Source organism: Equus caballus, chromosome 17 (genome assembly GCF_041296265.1).
Source record: "Equus caballus isolate H_3958 breed thoroughbred chromosome 17, TB-T2T, whole genome shotgun sequence".
In the NCBI taxonomy this organism is placed as follows: Eukaryota; Metazoa; Chordata; class Mammalia; order Perissodactyla; family Equidae; genus Equus; species Equus caballus.
In genome coordinates, this window is record NC_091700.1 from 23,536,829 (window position 1) to 23,556,300 (window position 19,472).

The 19,472-nt window shown below is 40.0% G+C and overlaps 1 protein-coding gene across 13 annotated transcripts in view; it reads right to left on the minus strand.

Moving 5' to 3' along the window:
• Positions 1-18,269, minus strand: part of RNF6 (ring finger protein 6) — a 43,467-nt gene extending 25,198 nt beyond the window's left edge. For 3 of the 13 annotated variants that reach the window (XR_011427914.1, XR_011427915.1, XM_070240131.1), the window contains exons 1-5: positions 17,450-17,607; positions 16,919-17,001; positions 15,379-15,586; positions 14,134-14,229; positions 10,599-10,717 (exon numbers count right to left, since the gene is read on the minus strand). Coding sequence is in view for 10 of the 13 variants with exons in the window: in XM_070240131.1 (XP_070096232.1) it covers positions 10,599-10,717; positions 14,134-14,229; positions 15,379-15,571 (408 nt within the window). In the remaining 3 variants the exon portion in view is untranslated. Of the gene's footprint in view, positions 1-7,681; positions 7,816-7,891; positions 10,718-14,103; positions 14,230-15,378; positions 15,587-16,918; positions 17,002-17,449; positions 17,608-17,685 lie in introns of those variants that run through there. The other 10 variants (XR_011427913.1, XM_023621418.2, XM_023621417.2 and 7 more) reach the window with 9 other exon arrangements.
• Positions 18,270-19,472: the final 1,203 nt, after the last annotated feature.

Here is a 19,472-nt window from a genome sequence, read left to right on the forward strand (position 1 = left end):
ACTCCTCTGTCAGCCTTGACGACTCCCCACCTGAGAGTCTCAGAACTACACTGCAGTCTGAAGCTTCTCCGGCTCAAGCCTCCTTCCTTTGCCACCTGCCTCCTTTCTTAAAGATCAGACCTACATCTAGGTAGCCTGCAGGTTCTCCTCGCCCACCTCTGCTCCCTCCCTCTCCAGCCTTAACAGGCACTTCCCCAATAAATGTCTTGTATGTATAAGGCTGTCTTGGTGTTTGCTTCTCAGAGACCCAAACTGATATAATATTGAGCGTGTAATGAAAAGGAAATACCCCCTTTTATAAAGTAGCTGTTTTTAAAAGTAGGCGTGGCAATTAACTGAGTGAGAAATTTTAAGTGCAGTCTCTTAGGACCCACAGAGGATGCACTTGAGAGACTGTCCATCTTCTTCCAGGCCTGAAATTCCGCGAGTCTGTGTTTGGGGCTTAAATATAACAGGCTGAATGGTCCTAGTTTGTTTTACTTTTTTTAATGTATTCACTGTAATATGGGAGTAAGAAATATGATTTTAAGGTATTACTCTGAATGATAATGAGAAATGCCTAAAATGACATCTTCATTGCACCTGTCACCATCTCTGATCTGAAACCTGCACTGCTCTAACAGATGCTGTTAAAATTATTGCAAAAGTAAATATAGAGCAATTCTTATTAGTAACAGAGGGCTACAGATCTGAGGCCTGAGCCCTCACAAACCAGCTTTGGAACTGCACTGAATCTTTGGAGTGCGTGATGAATCAGCTCTAACTTCCCCAAAGTCCTGAACAGTCAAACAGCCCGGGGCTCATACGTTTGTCCTGAATAGAGGAGCTCTTTCCCTGTGCGAGCTTGAGTCGGGAGCCTTGTAAGACCAACGGTTAGATATCTTTTGACAATGAACACATGGGGCCAGAGCTTTGAAAAAATCTTTGTAATTAATAAAGTAAGACATTTAAAAAATTACAAGGCTATTTTGCTTTGCTTCTAACCAGCCATGTGACCTTGGGTACATTGTTTAAGCTCTCCAGATCACAAAAAACATTCTGGGTGTTGGGGGTCAACATTATAAAATCATTGAAGTTGTAATCCTCACCCCTTGTTAAGGGGTGAAGCTTATTCTTCGTTTCTCATGAGGACGGGACCATTTCAGAAAATGCCTTTTCATGGGGATATGGCACACTCTCCTCAGGTGGATGTGGGAATTGCACCTCTCTGTATACTCAGTTAAGATACTTAGACCCCTGTTCTCACCTGAACAAACTTTAAAGAGCTTCATGGTAAATGCTATATTAAATAAGAAGGTGTTTGCTATCGTCAGCTCCCAAGATACAAGCAACTCTACTATCAAACAATCACACAGAATAAACACTCTTTAAGATTAAACCTAAATCCTTTTTCTTTGCAAGAAAAAAAATCTGAGTACAGTTAATGGTGAGACACATTCAGGTTTAAGCTGTGAAAGGGTTAACGTGCCCTGCTACGGCTCTGGCAAGCACCGAGCTCCTCTCCCCCTTGGCTGTGTGGTTCTCCCCACAGTCAGAATGGCCAGTCTGTCTGCCGGCTCTTTGACTGGGGGGCCGTTTTCCTGCTCCGTGGTGGTTGGGGGTGGGAGTCAGCAGAGAGAGTAGATGGAAGCAGTGAGAGACAGGAAAAGCAGAGCATACACAAGCAAAGCCACCATTTGCCAAGCAGGGTAGCCCGAGGCAAAGATTCTGACCTGGTTTAGCCACTGTGGTCAATAGACAGTGTGCAACAGGCCTATGAAGTGAGGGCAAATTGAAATTTGAGAAAGGCGAGCTGTCTAGTCTCAAGTGCTAGCATTCGAGATAAATTTTTAAAAACATTTCTTCAATTTTGTTCTTGTTCCGTTTTGTTAACTTGCAGGAGAATTGGGTTTTTCTGCTTTTGACTGCACTTAAATCGTATTTCAGAAAAATTCTGGGTAATGTAAATTTTTGTGGGCTGGCCTGGGAAACTTTCCCCTCTTGCCTCAAACCACAAACGTGATATTATTACTATGGTATGTGTGTTCTGAGTTTCAAAAAAAAGAATTTTACAAACAAGCTTTTAATGTATAAGCTATTTGTAAGCCAGGGTCTACCTATGTACTGAAATGTTAATACATTTGCTTGTTAAATATATGCTGAGTGACCTGCTATGTACCAGGCATCGTGCTAGGTGCTGAGGATAAGTTCAAGGAGCTCAGTTATTTGGAGCAGACAGGGTAACTGAAGGGCATAAATGGGGAGGTGAGAAGGGCCACACTGTAACTTTCATGGGATCTCAGCATTTTTGCCTTGGTGGCGCTCTTCCTCCATAAAAAATATTAAAATTATATTCTACTACTGTGTTGGTATAAAGATAAATATAATTCAAGTTGGGTTCTTTTCCCTTTTTTGCTGATTTAAAAGAAATTAGAACATTTTCATGGGCCCCTAAAAGTATCATGGGTCCTAGGCATTGTGCCTGCTGTGCTTAATGGAGAAGTCAGCTCTGGAGAGGAAGGCAAGATGAGGATTTGCAGATGTGACACTTGAGGTGAGAGTTAAAGGATGAGCAGGAATTAACCAGAATGGCAAGAGGGGAAAGGCCATCCTAGGATGACAGAACAACATGGGCAAAACCTTAGAAGTGTGAAGGGCAAGGTGAGGGACCTGAAATGGTAGAAAATGAGGTTGGAAAAAGTAGGCAGAGGCCAAAATACAAAGACTCTTATGTATTATTCTAACAACAGAGAGGAAGTAATGAGGACAGCTGAGGAGTGACCTGTCCAAATGTGCCTTGTAGAAAGATTGCACTTGAGTGATTGGAAGGAGGATATGAGACCACGTAAGAGACGATGGCAAGAATCTATGTGAAAAATGATGAGAATGAAAATGATGAGGATTCCAAAGGATGCAGGTTGGTTGATTGGATATGAGGAAAGAGGCAGAAGTCCAGGTTCTTATTGATTCCCTTCTTGGCCCTTTAATTAGTGCTTGACTACCCGTCAAACACACACCAAATCAAACCAATCAACCAACCCATGGGAAACGGCCACTGTGGGTGGTATTTTTCCTGATCACACTCCTGTTCACCAGATTGGAGTAATTTCTTCTGACCTTTTGATCTCATCTCCAAACCCTCCTGTGCTGACACCCTATTTAAACCAAATTCTCTCCCTCTGAGGCTTATCAGTTTGTTGGTCACAGTTTTGTACTTGACCTTTGCTCTTTGCACCCTCAGCTGTGAGTATGAGGTACTCCTGCTCCCATTCTAACCCTTTGGAACCATCCTAGCCAGTCCCACCTGACCTCCACAAAGGGGAAAGAGATCATACTTTTCTGCCTTGACTGATGAATGGTAGGGGCATTGACTGAGCTCCGAAAAAGAGGATGAAGAATGGTTTTTGGGAAGATGATTACTTCGGTTCTGGATATGTTGACCCTGAGGTTCCAAAGGGACAGCCTAATAGACATTAATTAAGGCAATCACAAATCTGGCCCTAGAATTTAGGAGAATGTTCTGAGCTGGAAATGGAGATGTGGGTGTGAGAGAAAGAATTCGCATAGAAGTCCTCAGGCTATCCTCTGAAAGGCCTTAATTCAAGGTTAACCCTTGGCTGGTTTCTGGGAACTTGATTTGGGGAGTGTTCCTATCATTCTCTAACTTAAAAGAATGTCTCAGTGTGCCTCAATTGTTTGTGCAAATAATATGGTTTATACTGAACATCTCCTTTCCTTCTGGGAGTCTGGAATTTTGGTATGAGCTAGGCAGGGGATGCCTACGTGAGCAGCCCCCAGTTAAAACCTTGGGCACTGAGTCTGTAATGAGCTTCTCTGGTAGACAACACTTCTCCCATGTTGTCACATTCAATGCTGGAGCAATTAAGTGTGCCTTGTGTGACTCCACTGGGACAGGACTCTTGGAAGCTTGCCTGGCTTCCTCCAGACTTCGTCCCACGTGCCTTTTCCCTGTGTGGATTGTGCTTTGTCTCCTTTCCCTATAATAAATCTTTGCTACGAGCACAGCTTATATGCTGAGTCCTGTGAGTCCTAGCCAACCACTAACCTGGGGGTGGTCTTGGGGACCTCCAACACAGGGAGTTATCAGGAACACCAGGTAATTCAGTGCTGGGAATAAAGATATAATTGAACCCCTCCCAATCTACATGGTTGCAGTGGACAAGCCATGTGACCTGACCCCAACTGGCTGGAGTGGAATGGTCACTCTGCCTCATCCTGCAGACAAAAATGAAGATATCTCCTTTGTATTGTAAAGTACACTGGTCTGAAATGCAGCAAAGGGACAAGGGTGACACTCAAGGGAAGATTAAAGAAAGGCCCCTAACTATGGCAGAAGCAAAATCTATTTAGCTAAAAATTAGAGCAATAGAAGGATCCTCCTAACAAAATGCTAAAGGTGTTGTAAGGGACATGGCTAGTCCCTCTAGCAAATCAAGAACAATACAAGATTTCTAGCATTGGATACAAGACCCCAAATGAAATTGTTAAGGAGCTAATTAAAGTTTTAAGGAAGCTGTATTTTCAAAGAAGCCCCTAGCCTGTTACGCAGAGACACATGATTGGTCAACATTCTGGCAGTCCCTGAACCAAGCAGTCACATCGAAGTGCTAAGATCAAAGCTGTTCACTAGCATTCCCTCAAACCTTCCATCCTGCCCCAGCTCCACCAATACGAAATCTTCCCTCAGGGCTTTTCTGAGTGCGCCCTAACTCAGGATCTGGGCCAGCCAAACTGGCTGACCAAAAAACTTACTGTACACCCAGATAAGTGAGTCAACAAAGAGATGCTCATGAGACTGTTTCTATCATTCATCTTACTAAGCTTGCTCAGCAAGATATGGTGTATTCTGTACCAGTAATCAATGGAATCAAAGACACTTTTTAGTTTGATCTTTATTCCACTTCATTCTATTAGGTAGATAGAAACTACATTTATCATTTATCCCATAAGCTGGATGGTGAGGGATTGCAATAAAACCTGATCAAATCCAAGCTAATGGAGGAATGGACACCATCCAGGGAACTTGAACTCAAAAGAGTGGCTAAATTGTGTCACTTCACAATACAGAAGCTATATGTGAATTTGGATTCTCATTGGGGAGAATGTGAACATGTTTGGAATTGCACAGAAGATATTAGATTATGGTTAAGTAGGAGCATTTTTGTGTTGCAATTAAATGTGTGAGAAGGAGGGCTGCATATATACTGGGCAGCCAAGAGGTAACTCCATCTTGAAATGAGACATTAATACAATAGAGTAAAAGTACATCTGAAAGTGTTTTCTATTTTCCGGAAGAAATCTGATTATTAAAAAAAAAAAAAAAGAGGAAATAAAAGTAAAGTACAGGGGTCAGAGTCTTCAGAGATTTAGTGATCAAAGTAAAACAAAAAAAACTTGCTGAAAGTAAGTATGGATCCTCAGTTATCCTAAGAGCAGATATATTCTGGGCCTAATACAATCACAGTCACTGAAAAGAACTCACAACCTGTCTCTAGAGATTGAGGAAATGATCACCACGGACACTCCTAATCACATCCTTTGGAACATGGGACCTTTGGCCTTCTCCAAGTTAGATGGCTCTGGCTTCCTGGGAAATTATCTCCTGTATCCATCTTAACAGATATCCCAGCTCTGTGATTTCCACTGTCAGGCACACTTTTGAGGGAGAGACCGCAAATGAGCCTGGCCCCACTGCAAAAGGAGTAATTACCCCCTTTTCATGGAGTACTATTTCTACACAATTTCTTCTTCCTGTGGCCAGAAATTATTCAAATGAAGAGATGCAGGAAGATTAGAAGTTCATTGTAAATTCCTGCCTGAGGGTAATATTCATGAAACTGCCTCAGACTCAGTTTATTAACTCTGATCCTTAACAATTTATTACCTCTGATCCTCCTCCATCTCTTTTCTGGATTCATCCTTACAGTATAGATTGTTTGATATCTTTCAGGAGCAGAGCTTTTTCTCTTCATTTGTGAAACAGAAAGGATGTATTTGAATGTGGAAATTAAGGTAATTACAAAGACATGATATAACAAAGTTACAAGGTTAGAAAAATAACTTTAGGAAGGAGTAAGTTAGACTGAAAACTTCCCAAGGCATTTCTGCTTCTCCAGAATGCAGTTTTGTAGAAAGAACACAAGCTTTGGAGGCAAATGGTCCTGTGATCGACTCTCTAAACTCTGCCACTTACTATGTTAAGTAGCAATAATACTTCAAGGAGATCTTGGGATGTTTAAATTATAAATTCATGTTAAATATTGAAAGGAAAATAAGAGTGAATAAAAGATAATCAAGTATGGGTCATACCAATGCTAGTTGAAACTATAAAAATCTGGATACAAGGAAACAAGGTAAAAGGATGTAATACGTGGGAAAGCAGGTGGGAAGCTGACAGCCACACTATAAAGAACAAGCTCGAAGGACATGACATCAAACATAATATTCAAATGAAGAATTTTAAACTATTTGTTCCTTTCTATATCGGAACCACAAAGGGTACAATCATTGCTAAACAGAAGCTACAAATATATAATGAGCCTGTGTATTTGTCATCAGCCTTTTTTACTGGGAAATGAATGAAAATATTAAAGAAAACACTTCTTTGCTCCCAACTAGGATACCAACTTACAAAATTCATTAAGCTTTCCTGCTGCTTTCAGGGAATTTTCCAGATAGCATACAGTCTAGTTCTATTTCCAATGACTGTTTGGGATCTCCTCACATGCTGGTCCCACCATGTCTTGCACAGGACTAAGTCAAACAAAGAATCACAGTGCTTTTATTTTTTTCTTTATCCTTTTTTTCATTTCCCTTTCTTTGTTCTCCTGTTTATTTTCCTAACTGATGAGACCAGGGGAGGTAGAACTTCCTGAGGAATATTCCACATGAGCAATACATGCTGGATTTAGTCTCTTGTCATATTGGGGACAAAGGGTAACACTGAAATAAATGAGACATATGAATATGGCTATGTTTAAGATAAATGTCTAAACTGGCATAGCCTGTAACGTCTAACAGTGCTCCCTCTGCCACTCAGGCGATTCTCCATCAGTGAATGGGTGACTCTCCCACCTCTTCATACTGAACTAGAAACCAAATAATGTCTTTTTTCCCCCTACATTTTTATACCCTTCCCTTTCTTTCCAGTTTCACTGCCATCACCCTAGGTTAGATAATAACTGATGATGATGACTGATAATAAAAATGATCACAGTAGTTTATTGGGTTTTTTCTTCCTCTCTCTATTCCACTGTGTTCTGAACACTGTACCACACCAATCTTCCTGAAACATGAAAAATGATCCTACCATTCACCACTAAAATTCATTAAGAGGCATCTAAAGTCTGTAAGATCAAGTAAAAATTCCTTAGTCTGGTATTTAAAGCCTTCAAATCAAACTTCCCAGTCCTATGTCCCATAACTGACCTACATAAACCATTTCCTCCAAACAAAGTCACGACCTTTACTAAAACCTTTCACTCCAGGCGTTAAATGCACTCCCTAACAATTCCTGCGCATGCATCTGACCTAATGAATTGAGTATGATCACTAATCAGAAAAAAACTAAATCTTGAGATACATCTAAATCTCACAGAATCTGACCCTGATGTATTGTTCTTGTGATTTTCCTCAAAACAGTATCACCATAGAAAAACTGCCATATATTCATATGCAAACATGAAAGTCAGAACAGTAATTTATTTTATCAATTGATTTCAATTTCTAAGAGTGAGTATGTCTCTCCCATGAAGATAGGGACTTTGTCTGTTTGTCCTCTGCTGAATCCTTGACACCAGCACCACTGCCTGATACCTAGTAGGTACAAAATATATTTTTTTGAGTGAATAAACCACAGTGGACCAATATAAAAGAATAGTTCACATACAGCTTTGTTTTAATATTTATTGTTAGAAATAGATCTTCAATGCATACTTTGTGTTTATATAAATTCTACATTCTCTTAAGGGTTTTTTGATTTGTTTTATTTGGAGTTTTTGCCTCCAAGTAAACTTAACGTATTATCTATGCATTTGATTCTTTATAGACTTTTTTAGATTTTAGAACTAAATTTGAGAGACCATGCATATTGTATACCTTACTTAATATAATCCAAAGAATTGTTAGTACTTTCAAAAAGTCACAAAAAGGCTGAACTCAAGTTAAATAAACTATATGTTCTAAAATGTTCATGTTCCATTTCTGAATAAAGAAATACGTGTTCAGTATTATATATTGCTTGCTGTCTAATAAGTCAGATTGTCAGAAACGCTTCAGTAAATTATCTCTATTTTTAAATATCTTAATCCACTTCCTCCCAGAGATGATCCAGTAAATATTAAACATTGTGCCATATGCAGTAATAGCCCAAAAGCTTAAATAAGAACCAAACTGGTAGTTTTTAGACTGAATATTTTAACCTTAAAATTATATATCTATATATACATATATGGTATGCTGCATATTAAATTTAACATTTCAAGTAACTTAAATACATTTAGCAAACATTCAGCCAAACACTCTTTCGTGAAAAGATACTGTCCTTAGAATAAAAAGTTAGTGAAAGGCTTATTTAGACACCAATGTCTGGACATAGTACTAAGCCTATGCAACTTGAAAGTCCAAGTCAAGTCTGTTGTACTATTAAGAAAAAGAAGATTGATTATTAACCTACTGAATTGTGCAAATACAAAAGTGCTTAGCATGACAAAATTACCAAAATAAAAACATCTTAAAGGTTATTTGGTTCTAGCAATATTAACTATTCTGTACTTTTGGATAATTTAACATTTGCATTTTAAATTTTATATAAATTTTCTCTTTTTAACAAGTTAAAAAAGCACACAAAAAATAGTTCAAACTATAATAATCTGTTACTTTTCATCCTGGTTAGTTCATCACAGATAACTCAACAAAAGAATGTTTAAATACTCAGCTCTACTACAATGCAATATTTGAATAGATCCACCACTTCAGCCAGTGTTTGCCATACTGGCCCCTAAAACAGGCTGCCGACAGATGGGACAAGTGCAGTTCTCTGAGAGCCACCGGTCAATACAATGGATGTGAAATTCATGCATGCAAGGTAATTGCCTGAGCTTGTTTCCAGTTACATAGTCACTGATACAAACGCTACAGATTTTACCTAGTTCACTATCAATACTGTTATGCTCATAGTTACGGGTGGAAAGATTGTCAATCTGCTCTTTGGTTAAACCACGTATTCGATCATCATCATCACCTTCATTTAGTAAAAAGAAGTGAGCAAGGCGAAGAATAGGTAATGTTCCAGTTTCAACTAAGTTATTTGAATTTCGCAACTGCCTGCCACCTCTATTATCATTATTTTGGGTATGAGGCTGGGTGGTCTCATGTTCACCATGCATTTCAGTGCTGTCTTCTTGGGCCTGCCTGTCTTGAGAGGAACCTTCATCATGCTGGCTGATGTCATTAACTGCACCTATGTTACTCAGTTCTGAGTGCATCTCAGGTAAATGCTGGCCATTTCTCTGATTCTCTGACTCGGATTCGACCTCCATGAGAGAACTCAATTCTCCAAATCCAGTCATGATCTGCCTTAAAATTGACCGAAGAGCCACTGATGATGGTTCAACAAGCTCATTCTCAGAAATCCTACGAAGAGGAACTGTTATGGTACTAACATAGGTTCGAATACCTGACCGCTCTAAACGAGAAATAGTTCGGCGAAATCCCCCACTGTTGCTTTCGATTGTGACTGTATTTTCTGCTAGCCCTACTCTAGATCGAGTTCGATTTGCAATACTATCCCGATCTCTGTTTTCTCCAGGACGAATCCTTCTCACTTGAAGGTCTAGTGTGATTGTTGGCTGTCGTCGTACAGCAGTTGAGGCTCTGCTGGCTTCTTCTCCTTCTTCTACTGTTATTCTGGACACAAGTCTTGAGTTAGAGAATGGAGTATATGCAGTACCCCTGCGTTCTCTATCGTGTTCTAAATAGACACGAGTTATACCTCTCCTCCTAACAGACCTTCTAATGGTTTGCTGTAAAGGCCTACTTTCCCTTTGTGAATTATGATAAACAGTGCCACTCTGTCTCTGAATTGGTGAACGGCTTCGACTATTGAAAGTAGATCGTAATCTTATTGGCTCTAATCTTTGGTTTGTATTCCTCACTGTAACATTAGTTCTAGCCCCATTCTCCCAAACATGTGCTGCTCCAAATCGCTGCCCCTCCCTTTGCCTGAGTTCACTACCACTTGACTGGTTTGTGCGTAGAGCACTAGTTCTAGGAATGCCAACTGCTCCCCGGATTCCACTTCTTAATCTTCCCAGTGTTGAGAAAGACCCTTCTACTGAATTCTGCCCCCTTGAACCAACCCTAGTCCTTGGAACGTTGGAACTACTACCATTGAAATTCACTGAGGTTTGGCTTCTTGTTCGCCTAGCCACAGGACTGGTAGACCTTTGCTGCCCATTTGTAGAATGTTCCCTGCTAATATCTGAAAGTGGAATGCTCGTATAATCTTCACCATGAATTTCAAATCCTCTATTCTCATGATTTATGTGGATTTCCAGACTAAACCGAAACTCTCCACTGTTTGGGTTTGTTCGACTCACGGCCCTCCAAGTTTGGTTCCCATTTTGTCCACTTCGAGTTGTATTTCCTGTGCGACGAAAGGTGTTCAACCATTCTAGCAGAGAATCTTCATGTGAACTTTCTCTGGGGACTTCTGAGTCTGGAAAGCAAACCAAATCAACTTAAGATCAATTCCTAAAACTATCCTTAGAGTTTTATTGAAAGTTCGTAAGATAAACAAAGTTTTTATTAAATTAACTTATATTTAAATCTGTGCATTTTAATGAACGAAATGGCAAAAACTGAACTTTCTAAAAGAAAGGTATATACTATAAGCATATTGTAATACATACTTATGTATTATAAAACTTTAAATACTATTTATACAAAGCTGTGAAGAAATACTCACTCTTGCTTTCTCTACGCCTGTTTTTGGCAAAATATTAAGACAAATGAGAAATATATCCAATACCAAAATTATACTTGTAAATTGTTTTATTCATATGCCAATATCAATAAAATACAGTAGCAAAACTTATATAATTCATCTTGAATTTGTGGAATCCTTCTGGTAAAGGTAACTCAAGCAACATTTTTGCAACGAGGTATTTCTGTAACCTTTTAGGAATTTTATCCTGTTTCTCAGGAACTGCCAAAAATGTACATCTCAAGAAGTCAGGGTTTCTGAATACAATGTTAGAACCACATTATGACTTTATGCAAAGCTGGGAAACTTTAGAGATGTTACTTAAGTTCTTTATGGCTATATCCTTATCTGTAAGTTGGAGATAATAATAGTATAAATGTCATAGGGTTATCATGAGGATAAAATAAGATACTGTATATAAAATGATTAATACAATACCTGGCATTTAGGAAGCATTCAATAAATGTTAGCCACTATATATAATACATATTCTGTTCATTTAGAACATAAGCTCCATGAAGACAAAGAATTTTATATTATTTTATTCACTGTTAAATCCCCAACCTCTACAACAGTAGCTGGTACAAATCAGACTCTCAATTAATTTTGTTGAATGAATCAATTTAAAAATACATGTGCCCCCAATAAACTTCTTTGACTATGATACTGCTACTGTGGGAGGCACAGTTTTCCATTTTTAACCAGTGCATTATATAAAGCGCAAAATTCAATGAAAAGCATTCTAATGCAGATTACCTATACAGACTTTAGCCTTAAAGTCTGTTCTACTCAAAAACGGCTATTAAATGAGATTACTTTGATTTCATCTCATTACTGCAATCTCTCATAAAAAACTTTTTAAAATGTTGACGTTAAAGCTGTTAATCAGCTGCTGGTGTCAACAAAATAAGCAGCAACCTCAGCCTTATTCTAAAGATATAAACTAGTTTACATGTGATGAGTATTTTCCATTAAAACATATTCAAAGGACCAGTATTACTAGCTGTACCAATATAGTACAACTTACATATCTAAATATAAACAAGAAAAATGGTTAATATCCAATTTGCATTTCAATTTAAAAAGAGATATGAGTAAAAGGCAAGTAAACATTGATCATCCTAAATGCTACTTCCTTCTTTAATTGCTAGAATGTAGCGACAATGTGTGTGAAAGAGTTCACTAGTTATCTAACAAAATCTATCCTATGCTTCTTCCACTGTAAATGCATTGTAACAGTCATGTTGACTGCCAGGCAGGTAGGTGTGGCCATGTGACTAAGTTCTCATCAATGGAATAGGAGCGGAAGTGATATATCTCACTTTTAGGCTAGAGCCTGGACCTCCTTCTGGAACCTGGACCTGCCACAACCTAGATGTGGTTGTGACTTAGCTTGATCATGCAAACAATCCCCTGGTACAGCAGTGTCCGGTAAAACTTTCTGCAACAGTGGAGATGTTCTATATCTGTGCTATACAATACAGAAGCCACTAGCCACATGTGACTCTTAAGCACTTGAATGTAGCTAAATGACTAAGGAACTGAATTTTACATTTTATTTAATTTAAATTTAAATAGTCACATGTGGCTAGTAGCTACTCACTGGACAGCACAGTTGTAGAACAACTCTGCTGACTGGGTGGGTCCCAGGAGGATGTATGGAGCCAAGTTGCCTATCTTCCCTGGAGAGTTAACATGAAAGAGAAATAAACTTCTATCTTATTGAGCCATTGCATTTGGGGGTTTTTAATAGTCTTCGCCCTAATTAATACGACAATCTTGATATAATATATGAAACTACTAATAATGAGTACCTCTGGGGAAAGAAATGGAAGTGGTGAGAAGAACATTAAAGTTGGCTTTACTTTTAACTGTATATATTTCTGTTTAGTTTGAATTTCCTTTTTACGAGCACTTTGTTTTTTATAAGAACTTCTTATATTACGACTTAGTGTTTGTTCAATAACATGACAAAACAAACACAAAAACAACAAAGCAAGGCAACAAAAACAGGTTTCCTGACTCAGTCTCTCTGTATTGCTCTGTAGAAATTTTTATTAAAGATTTTAGTTTTCCTTTTTCTCTCCAAAGGCCCCTAGTACATAGTTGTCTATTTTTAGTTGTGGGTCCCTCTAGTTGCGGCATGTGGGATGCCGCCCCAGCATGGCTTGATGGGGGGTGCCATGTCTGCACCCGGGATTCAAACCTGCAAAACCCTGGGCCGCTGAAGCAAAGCACACAAACTTAACCACTCAGCCACGGGGCCAGCCCCTGTATAAATTTTTAAAACTTAAGTTTAGTTACATTACTTTTTATTTATTTATTTATTTCCTTTCTTTTTTTTTGAGGAAGATTATCCCTGAGCTAACATCTGCCGCCAATCCTCCTCTTTTTGCTGAAGAAGACTGGCCCTGAGTTAACATCACAGATCAGTTAACATCTGTGCCCATCTTCCTGTACTTTATATGTGGGATGCCTGCCACAGCATGGCTTGACAAGTGGTGCATAGGTCTGCACCCGGGATCTGAACCAGAGAACCCCGGGCTGCCAAAGCAGAACGTGCAAACTTAACTGCTGCACCACTGGGCCGGCCCTTACATTACTTTTTAAAAAGTAGTGTGTAGGGGCTGGCCCCGTGGCTGAGTGGTTAAGTTCATGTGCTCTGCTGCAGGCAGCCCACTGTTTCGTTGGTTTGAATCCTGGGCGCGGACATGGCACTGCTCATCAAAGCATGCTGAGGCAGCGTCCCACATGCCACAACTAGAAGGACCCACAACAAAGAATATACAACTATGTACTGGGGGGCTTTGGGGAGAAAAAGGAAAAAAAAACAATCTAAAAAATCTAAAAAAGTAGTGTGTACATTCTAAGATTAAGAAGAATTAAGCTCGTAATTAACTTAATTGTATACCATTTCATATATATGAACTCCCTGAAGGCAATCTGTGTGTAAGACATCTTTGTATTCAACCCCTGTCCTATATTACCTAACTATACTGTTTTGCATATAATATGCAAATACCATCTGAATGAGCATCACATTAAAACTGGAAAACATTAAAAACAAACATATTGTACAAGATCCATTAAGTTCATTTCCGCAATTGCTCCAATCAAACCTGTTCCTTGTGGAAAGGAGTCCACAGTACCTCTGGTATTTGTCCCATGACTCAAGTCAGGCTGGGAGGCTAGTTGTTCCTTGATTCCATCTAACCGCTGTTGTAGTTCTTCTGATGTTATTTCTCCTAAAACAATGAAAAATTGCTCACTCAAATTAAAAATTTTAAATTACTAAGTTGTATGAGAACTCATGAAGGGTAAGACTAATCTTTAGCAATCTGTAGAAGATATTCTATTGTTTTGATGTTCTGTAAATTGAAGACAGTTAAATATATTTAATTAATGCAAATACATATCATTTTGATTGCTTCATTTATTAAAGTTTTGTTAAAATTAAAATAAGATGTAATTTGAATAAACTAATAAAGTACTCTCAGTTGATATACTTAGGAACCTATAAGGTATAATTTTGTGGATTTTTGTCAGAGTTAAAAAGAAATTAAGAAGGGAATATTTCTAGAGAAAACTTCAGATAAATAAAGATTTGAATTTTATCTCAATAGATCATTACATGGGTCATCAATATACAGTATGCAAATATGCAATATACAAATATATAATATGCACATATACAAGTTCAATTAGTTCATTTGTGAAATGAATTTGCAAAAACTTTATAGAGCACATTGGACTTTTTGAGTGTTAATTCAGCTAAAGAAATAAATTGTAACACCTCAAATGAGTTAGAATTGGGTTTTAAATAATAATGTTTTTTTTTCTTTTTTTGAGCAAGATTAGCCCTGAACCAACAACTGCCACCAATCCTCCTCTTTTTGCTGAGGAAGACTGGCCCTGAGCTAACATCCATGCCCATCTTCCTCTTCTTTATATGTGGGGCGCCTACCACAGCATGGCTTTTTGCCAAGTGGTGCCATGTCCACACCTGGGATCCGAATGGTGAACCCCGGGCCACCGAGAAGCAGAATGTGCAAACTTAACTGCTTCGCCACCATGCCGGCCCCTAAATAATAATATTTTATTTGTACAAACATTTAAAAGAAATAGGACCATATATGTATATATTTGACACTTTTATGTATATTGACTTTTATGTATATTGGCATTTCTATAACAGTGCTCTATGTTGTATATTCTGACCTATTTATAAAATATAAGCGAGTGATTTTCTATTTTATTATGTTAAAAAGTTCTTACATTCACAAAAACAGTGCATTATGTTTTGGGAGAAGGGAGAAGGGGAAAAAACTCTCCTTATTTTGAAATTCCTCCTTATAATGACGAAAAAGATGTCTCCTCTTTTACCCATCTCTTACCTGGGGTGCCTAAAAGATTATGGTCTCTCATTAGCCGATAATCTTCATCACTGAGTTCATTAATAAACTGATAATAGGCTTCTTCTCTGTGCAGACGCTCTTGCTGCCATCTTCTCTCATTTTCACGATGATCATGGCCTTGAGATGAGGTTTCTTCACCACCATCATCTGATGTAGATCTAGACTGATTCATAGTGAGATTCCTGTTCTGTTCAAACAGCATATACAAAAGTCAAGGTGTTAGTCATGGACTACACATGGCTTCATGTTTTTAACTTAGAGTTTTTTTTATTTTCATTTTTAAATTTTGTCCCCTACTCAAATACTTCCTATGCCAAATCTTGTAGTGAAGAACTCACATATAAGATGAAAAACAGCTTCTAGGAGATAGAACATAACTGGACCTACTTCTTTGCCTAAAGCCATTGTGGAAGTCAGACTGGATTTGGTTTCACCACACATTTCTCATACCTGAATACCAAAGTGCTTATCTCATTTTTTACCTCTTGGACTCTGGTAACGTTGGTCTAAGAGCCCTCATTGATATTTCAAAGCCTGGGTACCTCATGTTAGCATACAAATTTTAAGCTTAAATTGTGCATGTTCTTTAATTAATAAGTAAAAGGCTATTGGGAGGGTATCTTTTACATTTATTTCCAGCAAGGATATTCTTCCCAAAATAAAATTAGTTTTGGATTATACTTAAATGTCATTCTTGAAAAGCTTACTTTTAAACTATAAAGAAACCAAGGGAGAAAATTATTTTATAAATATTTTAGAATTTCCTAAACACATCTATTTAGTAAGTTGTTAAACAGTTCTCGACTGGGAATACACATCGAAATCACTTGAGGAAATTTTTAAAACTACAGATGCCCAGATCTCATCCCCAATCTAGGCCAGAATTTTCCAGGGTAGGACCCATGCCTAACTTTAGGAATTAATTTGGGTGTTCTGTGGATGAAATAAACTATTCTTTGACAATTTCTGGTATGTCACTAAAGGGTAAGTGTAATATAGCACATGACTTAACAGAGGCTGGAGGATCAAATGACTAAGTTGCCAGTGAAGCAACTGCTGCAACTCTGACTCAGTGTTTAATAAGCAAACTACTTTAAATATAAAGTTAAATTCGCCTGCAAGTCTAAACTATTATATGAGGAAGCAACTATCCAATTTCACGTGTATTCTAACATTAAATTACAAATGCAAGGATTTTTTTTACAGTGATTATTATGTCCTTTTTAAAGGAAAGATCTAGTTACACTATCCAATCAAATGTGAATTAACATTATTAAAAACTCAAGATTTCTTTTCATTTTCAGAATAATCAGTAGACCATCATTAGCAAAAGGCATATTACGTAGATACAGCAGTAGTATGACTTTTGTATTAAATAATTTAAAAATTTGAAACCTATCATAAAATCAGGCTACCCTAGTATTATCCAAAACTTTAAGAGCTTCTCCAAAACTTTAAGAGCTTCTCCTCAAACGTAATTTTCTTATACAGCTAACCACAATTAAATCAAAGTGAATACCTTATTTTCCTTTCAACATGCTTTTAATATACGCAATGGTATCCATCCTTCAATTGCTTGTGTTTTTTTTGAGAGCCGCCCATCTGAAGCAATAAAAGAGTTGAATTATTCATTAGGTTGCCTCTCTGAAGGCTAGGAACGCTACCAGTCTCCCAGCTCTGCTGCAAAGTCACAGCAAAATCTCCAGTGGATTTTCTTAGACACTCAGCTAGAAAATTAGATCCCCAAACAATTAGGTCATGAAAATCTCCCGCAAGGCCCTTTGCTCCCACAACAGAAACTAGGCCTCTCCCCCGACACTGTCACTGCTCCTCAGATCACAACTCCTCTCTCCAGGCCTGCCTTCCTGTCCCGTTCCCATTCGCATGTGTCAGGGCCAGGTGTCTCGGGGTTACTTCTAGACCTTTACTTTCTTGCCACCCCCGCCCTCCCACCCGCTACTGGTCCCTTTCCTGGCCGTTGCGACAGAAGCTCGCGCCGGGGTAGGGCCCACACTACAATAAACAAACTGGGCTCTGGGGCCCAACCAACCTCTTCCCAACCGAGCCTGGAGTAACGCTTCCCTTAACGACCTAGATTCCCACAGGGAAGCAGGTGACAGACGGTACAGCGCAACCAATCAGCAGTTAGCGGAGCGCGTTAGGAGCGCAGGTAACCAATCGGAGAAGAGATGCGGGGCCCCGCCCCCCACCCTCCTCCAGGATGGCCCGCTTTCCCGGCGTCTCCCGGAAGTGGTGGCGAGGCCCGGAGCTCTCCCCGGAGCTCACCTCGCCGGGAACGGGGCCGTCCTCCCTCCGCGGGAAGAGTCTGCGGCGCGGCTGTCCTCTCGAGTCCTAGCGGCTGCGACCGGCAGGCGGGAGGGGCTTGCCTGGACTCCTCCGGGCACCGCTGCGCCTTCTAATCGTCTGGTGAAGAAGCCGGAAGCTGGTGCTGCAGCCCGGGATTGTCCAGCTGGAAGAGAGGCTATGGAGGAGGAACGGCAGGCCCCGGCCCCGTTTTCCCCACGGCCAGGCCGCCCCCTCGGGCGAGTGGAGACGCTCCACTGCCTGCCGGGCGCTCGCCGGTGCGACTGGAAACAGCGTCCGGCTGGATCCAGGATGCCAGCGTTCTGCGTTCCGCCTCCTCAGCGCTCGCGCCCAGGGCTGATCGTCACAAGCCTCCTTCTCGAGTGCCAAGTCCCAGGGACACAGCCTGCTTTCCGCTCTTGGGAAGGACCAGCACCTGCTCTGCGCTCTGGTGTCGCTTGTTGGCCGAACCTGGCCTCAGAGTGCCACCCAACAGTCTGTCCCTGTCTCTTTACTGCCCCGTATCACGTGGCCAACCAGCCAGGCTCCTTCCCTTCTCGCTCTTTGGGACCTGGAAATTACAAACCCTAATCGAGTCTAAAGTGCTTGTATTTGTGTTCCTTCACTTTCCCGCTAGGAATGCATTTGGAGCCCCCCCCCCCCACCACCACCACCACCACCACACACACACACAAACACACACACATTCACGCCTCCTGTTTTATTTCTGAGATGTGACGCGTACCAAACTCACCTCATCGTGAGTTAAGCCCTTGACTAGGACTCTGCCCAGCCGGGCGTAGGCTCCTTTCCTGACACCACTACCATCCGGAGACCTAATCATTGCACAGTGCTCGCTGCTGTTATTTTTCATTCGTTGGTGCATTCATTCATTCATTGATTCCTGCCTTTGCAACTTTGAGGAGCTCCTCTATCCCCACCGTTATGCTGAGCTCCTCGGTAATAAACAGATGTAGTCTTTAGCATCGATGAGCTACCAGTGTAGTAGGGGTAGATGGACAAGTTAAAACAGCTTTATTGAGCTGTAAGTCACATACCATAAAATTCACCCATTTAAAGTGTTTTTTGGTCTACCCATTCAGTGGTTTTTAGTATATTTGCAGAGTTGTGCAGCCATCACCACAGTCTCATTTTGAAACATTTCTATCACCCCAGAAAGGAACCTCACAGCCATCAGCAGTGACCTCATTCCTTCCCATCCCAACCCCAGCTCCTGGTATTCACTAATACACTTTCTGGCTCTATGAATTTGCTTATTCTGGATGTTTCGTGTAAATGGAATCATACAATATTTGTCCTTTTGTGCCTGGCTTCTCTTGCTTTGCATACTGTTTTCAAGGGTCATCCATGCTGTAGCATGTGTCAGTACTTCATTTTTAAAGAGAAACTTCTGTATAGTCTTTTTCTGCGCATAAAAACCAACTTAAAGGATATCCCCTGTTATGGGCTGAATTGTGTCCCCTCTCCCAAATTCATATTTTTGAAACCCTAGCCTCCAGTGTCTCAGAATGTGTCTTAATTTGGAGATAGGGCCTCTAAAGTGTTACGTTAAAATGAGGCCATTAGGGTGGGTCCTAATCCAATCTGACGGGTGTCCTTACAAAAAGAGGAAATTTGGACACACAGAGACACCAGGGATGCAGGTGCACAGAGGAAAGGCCGTTTACGGGCACAGCGAGAAGGCAGCCATCTGCAAACCTATGAGAGAGGCTTCAGAAGAAACCAGACCTGCCAATAGCTTGATCTGG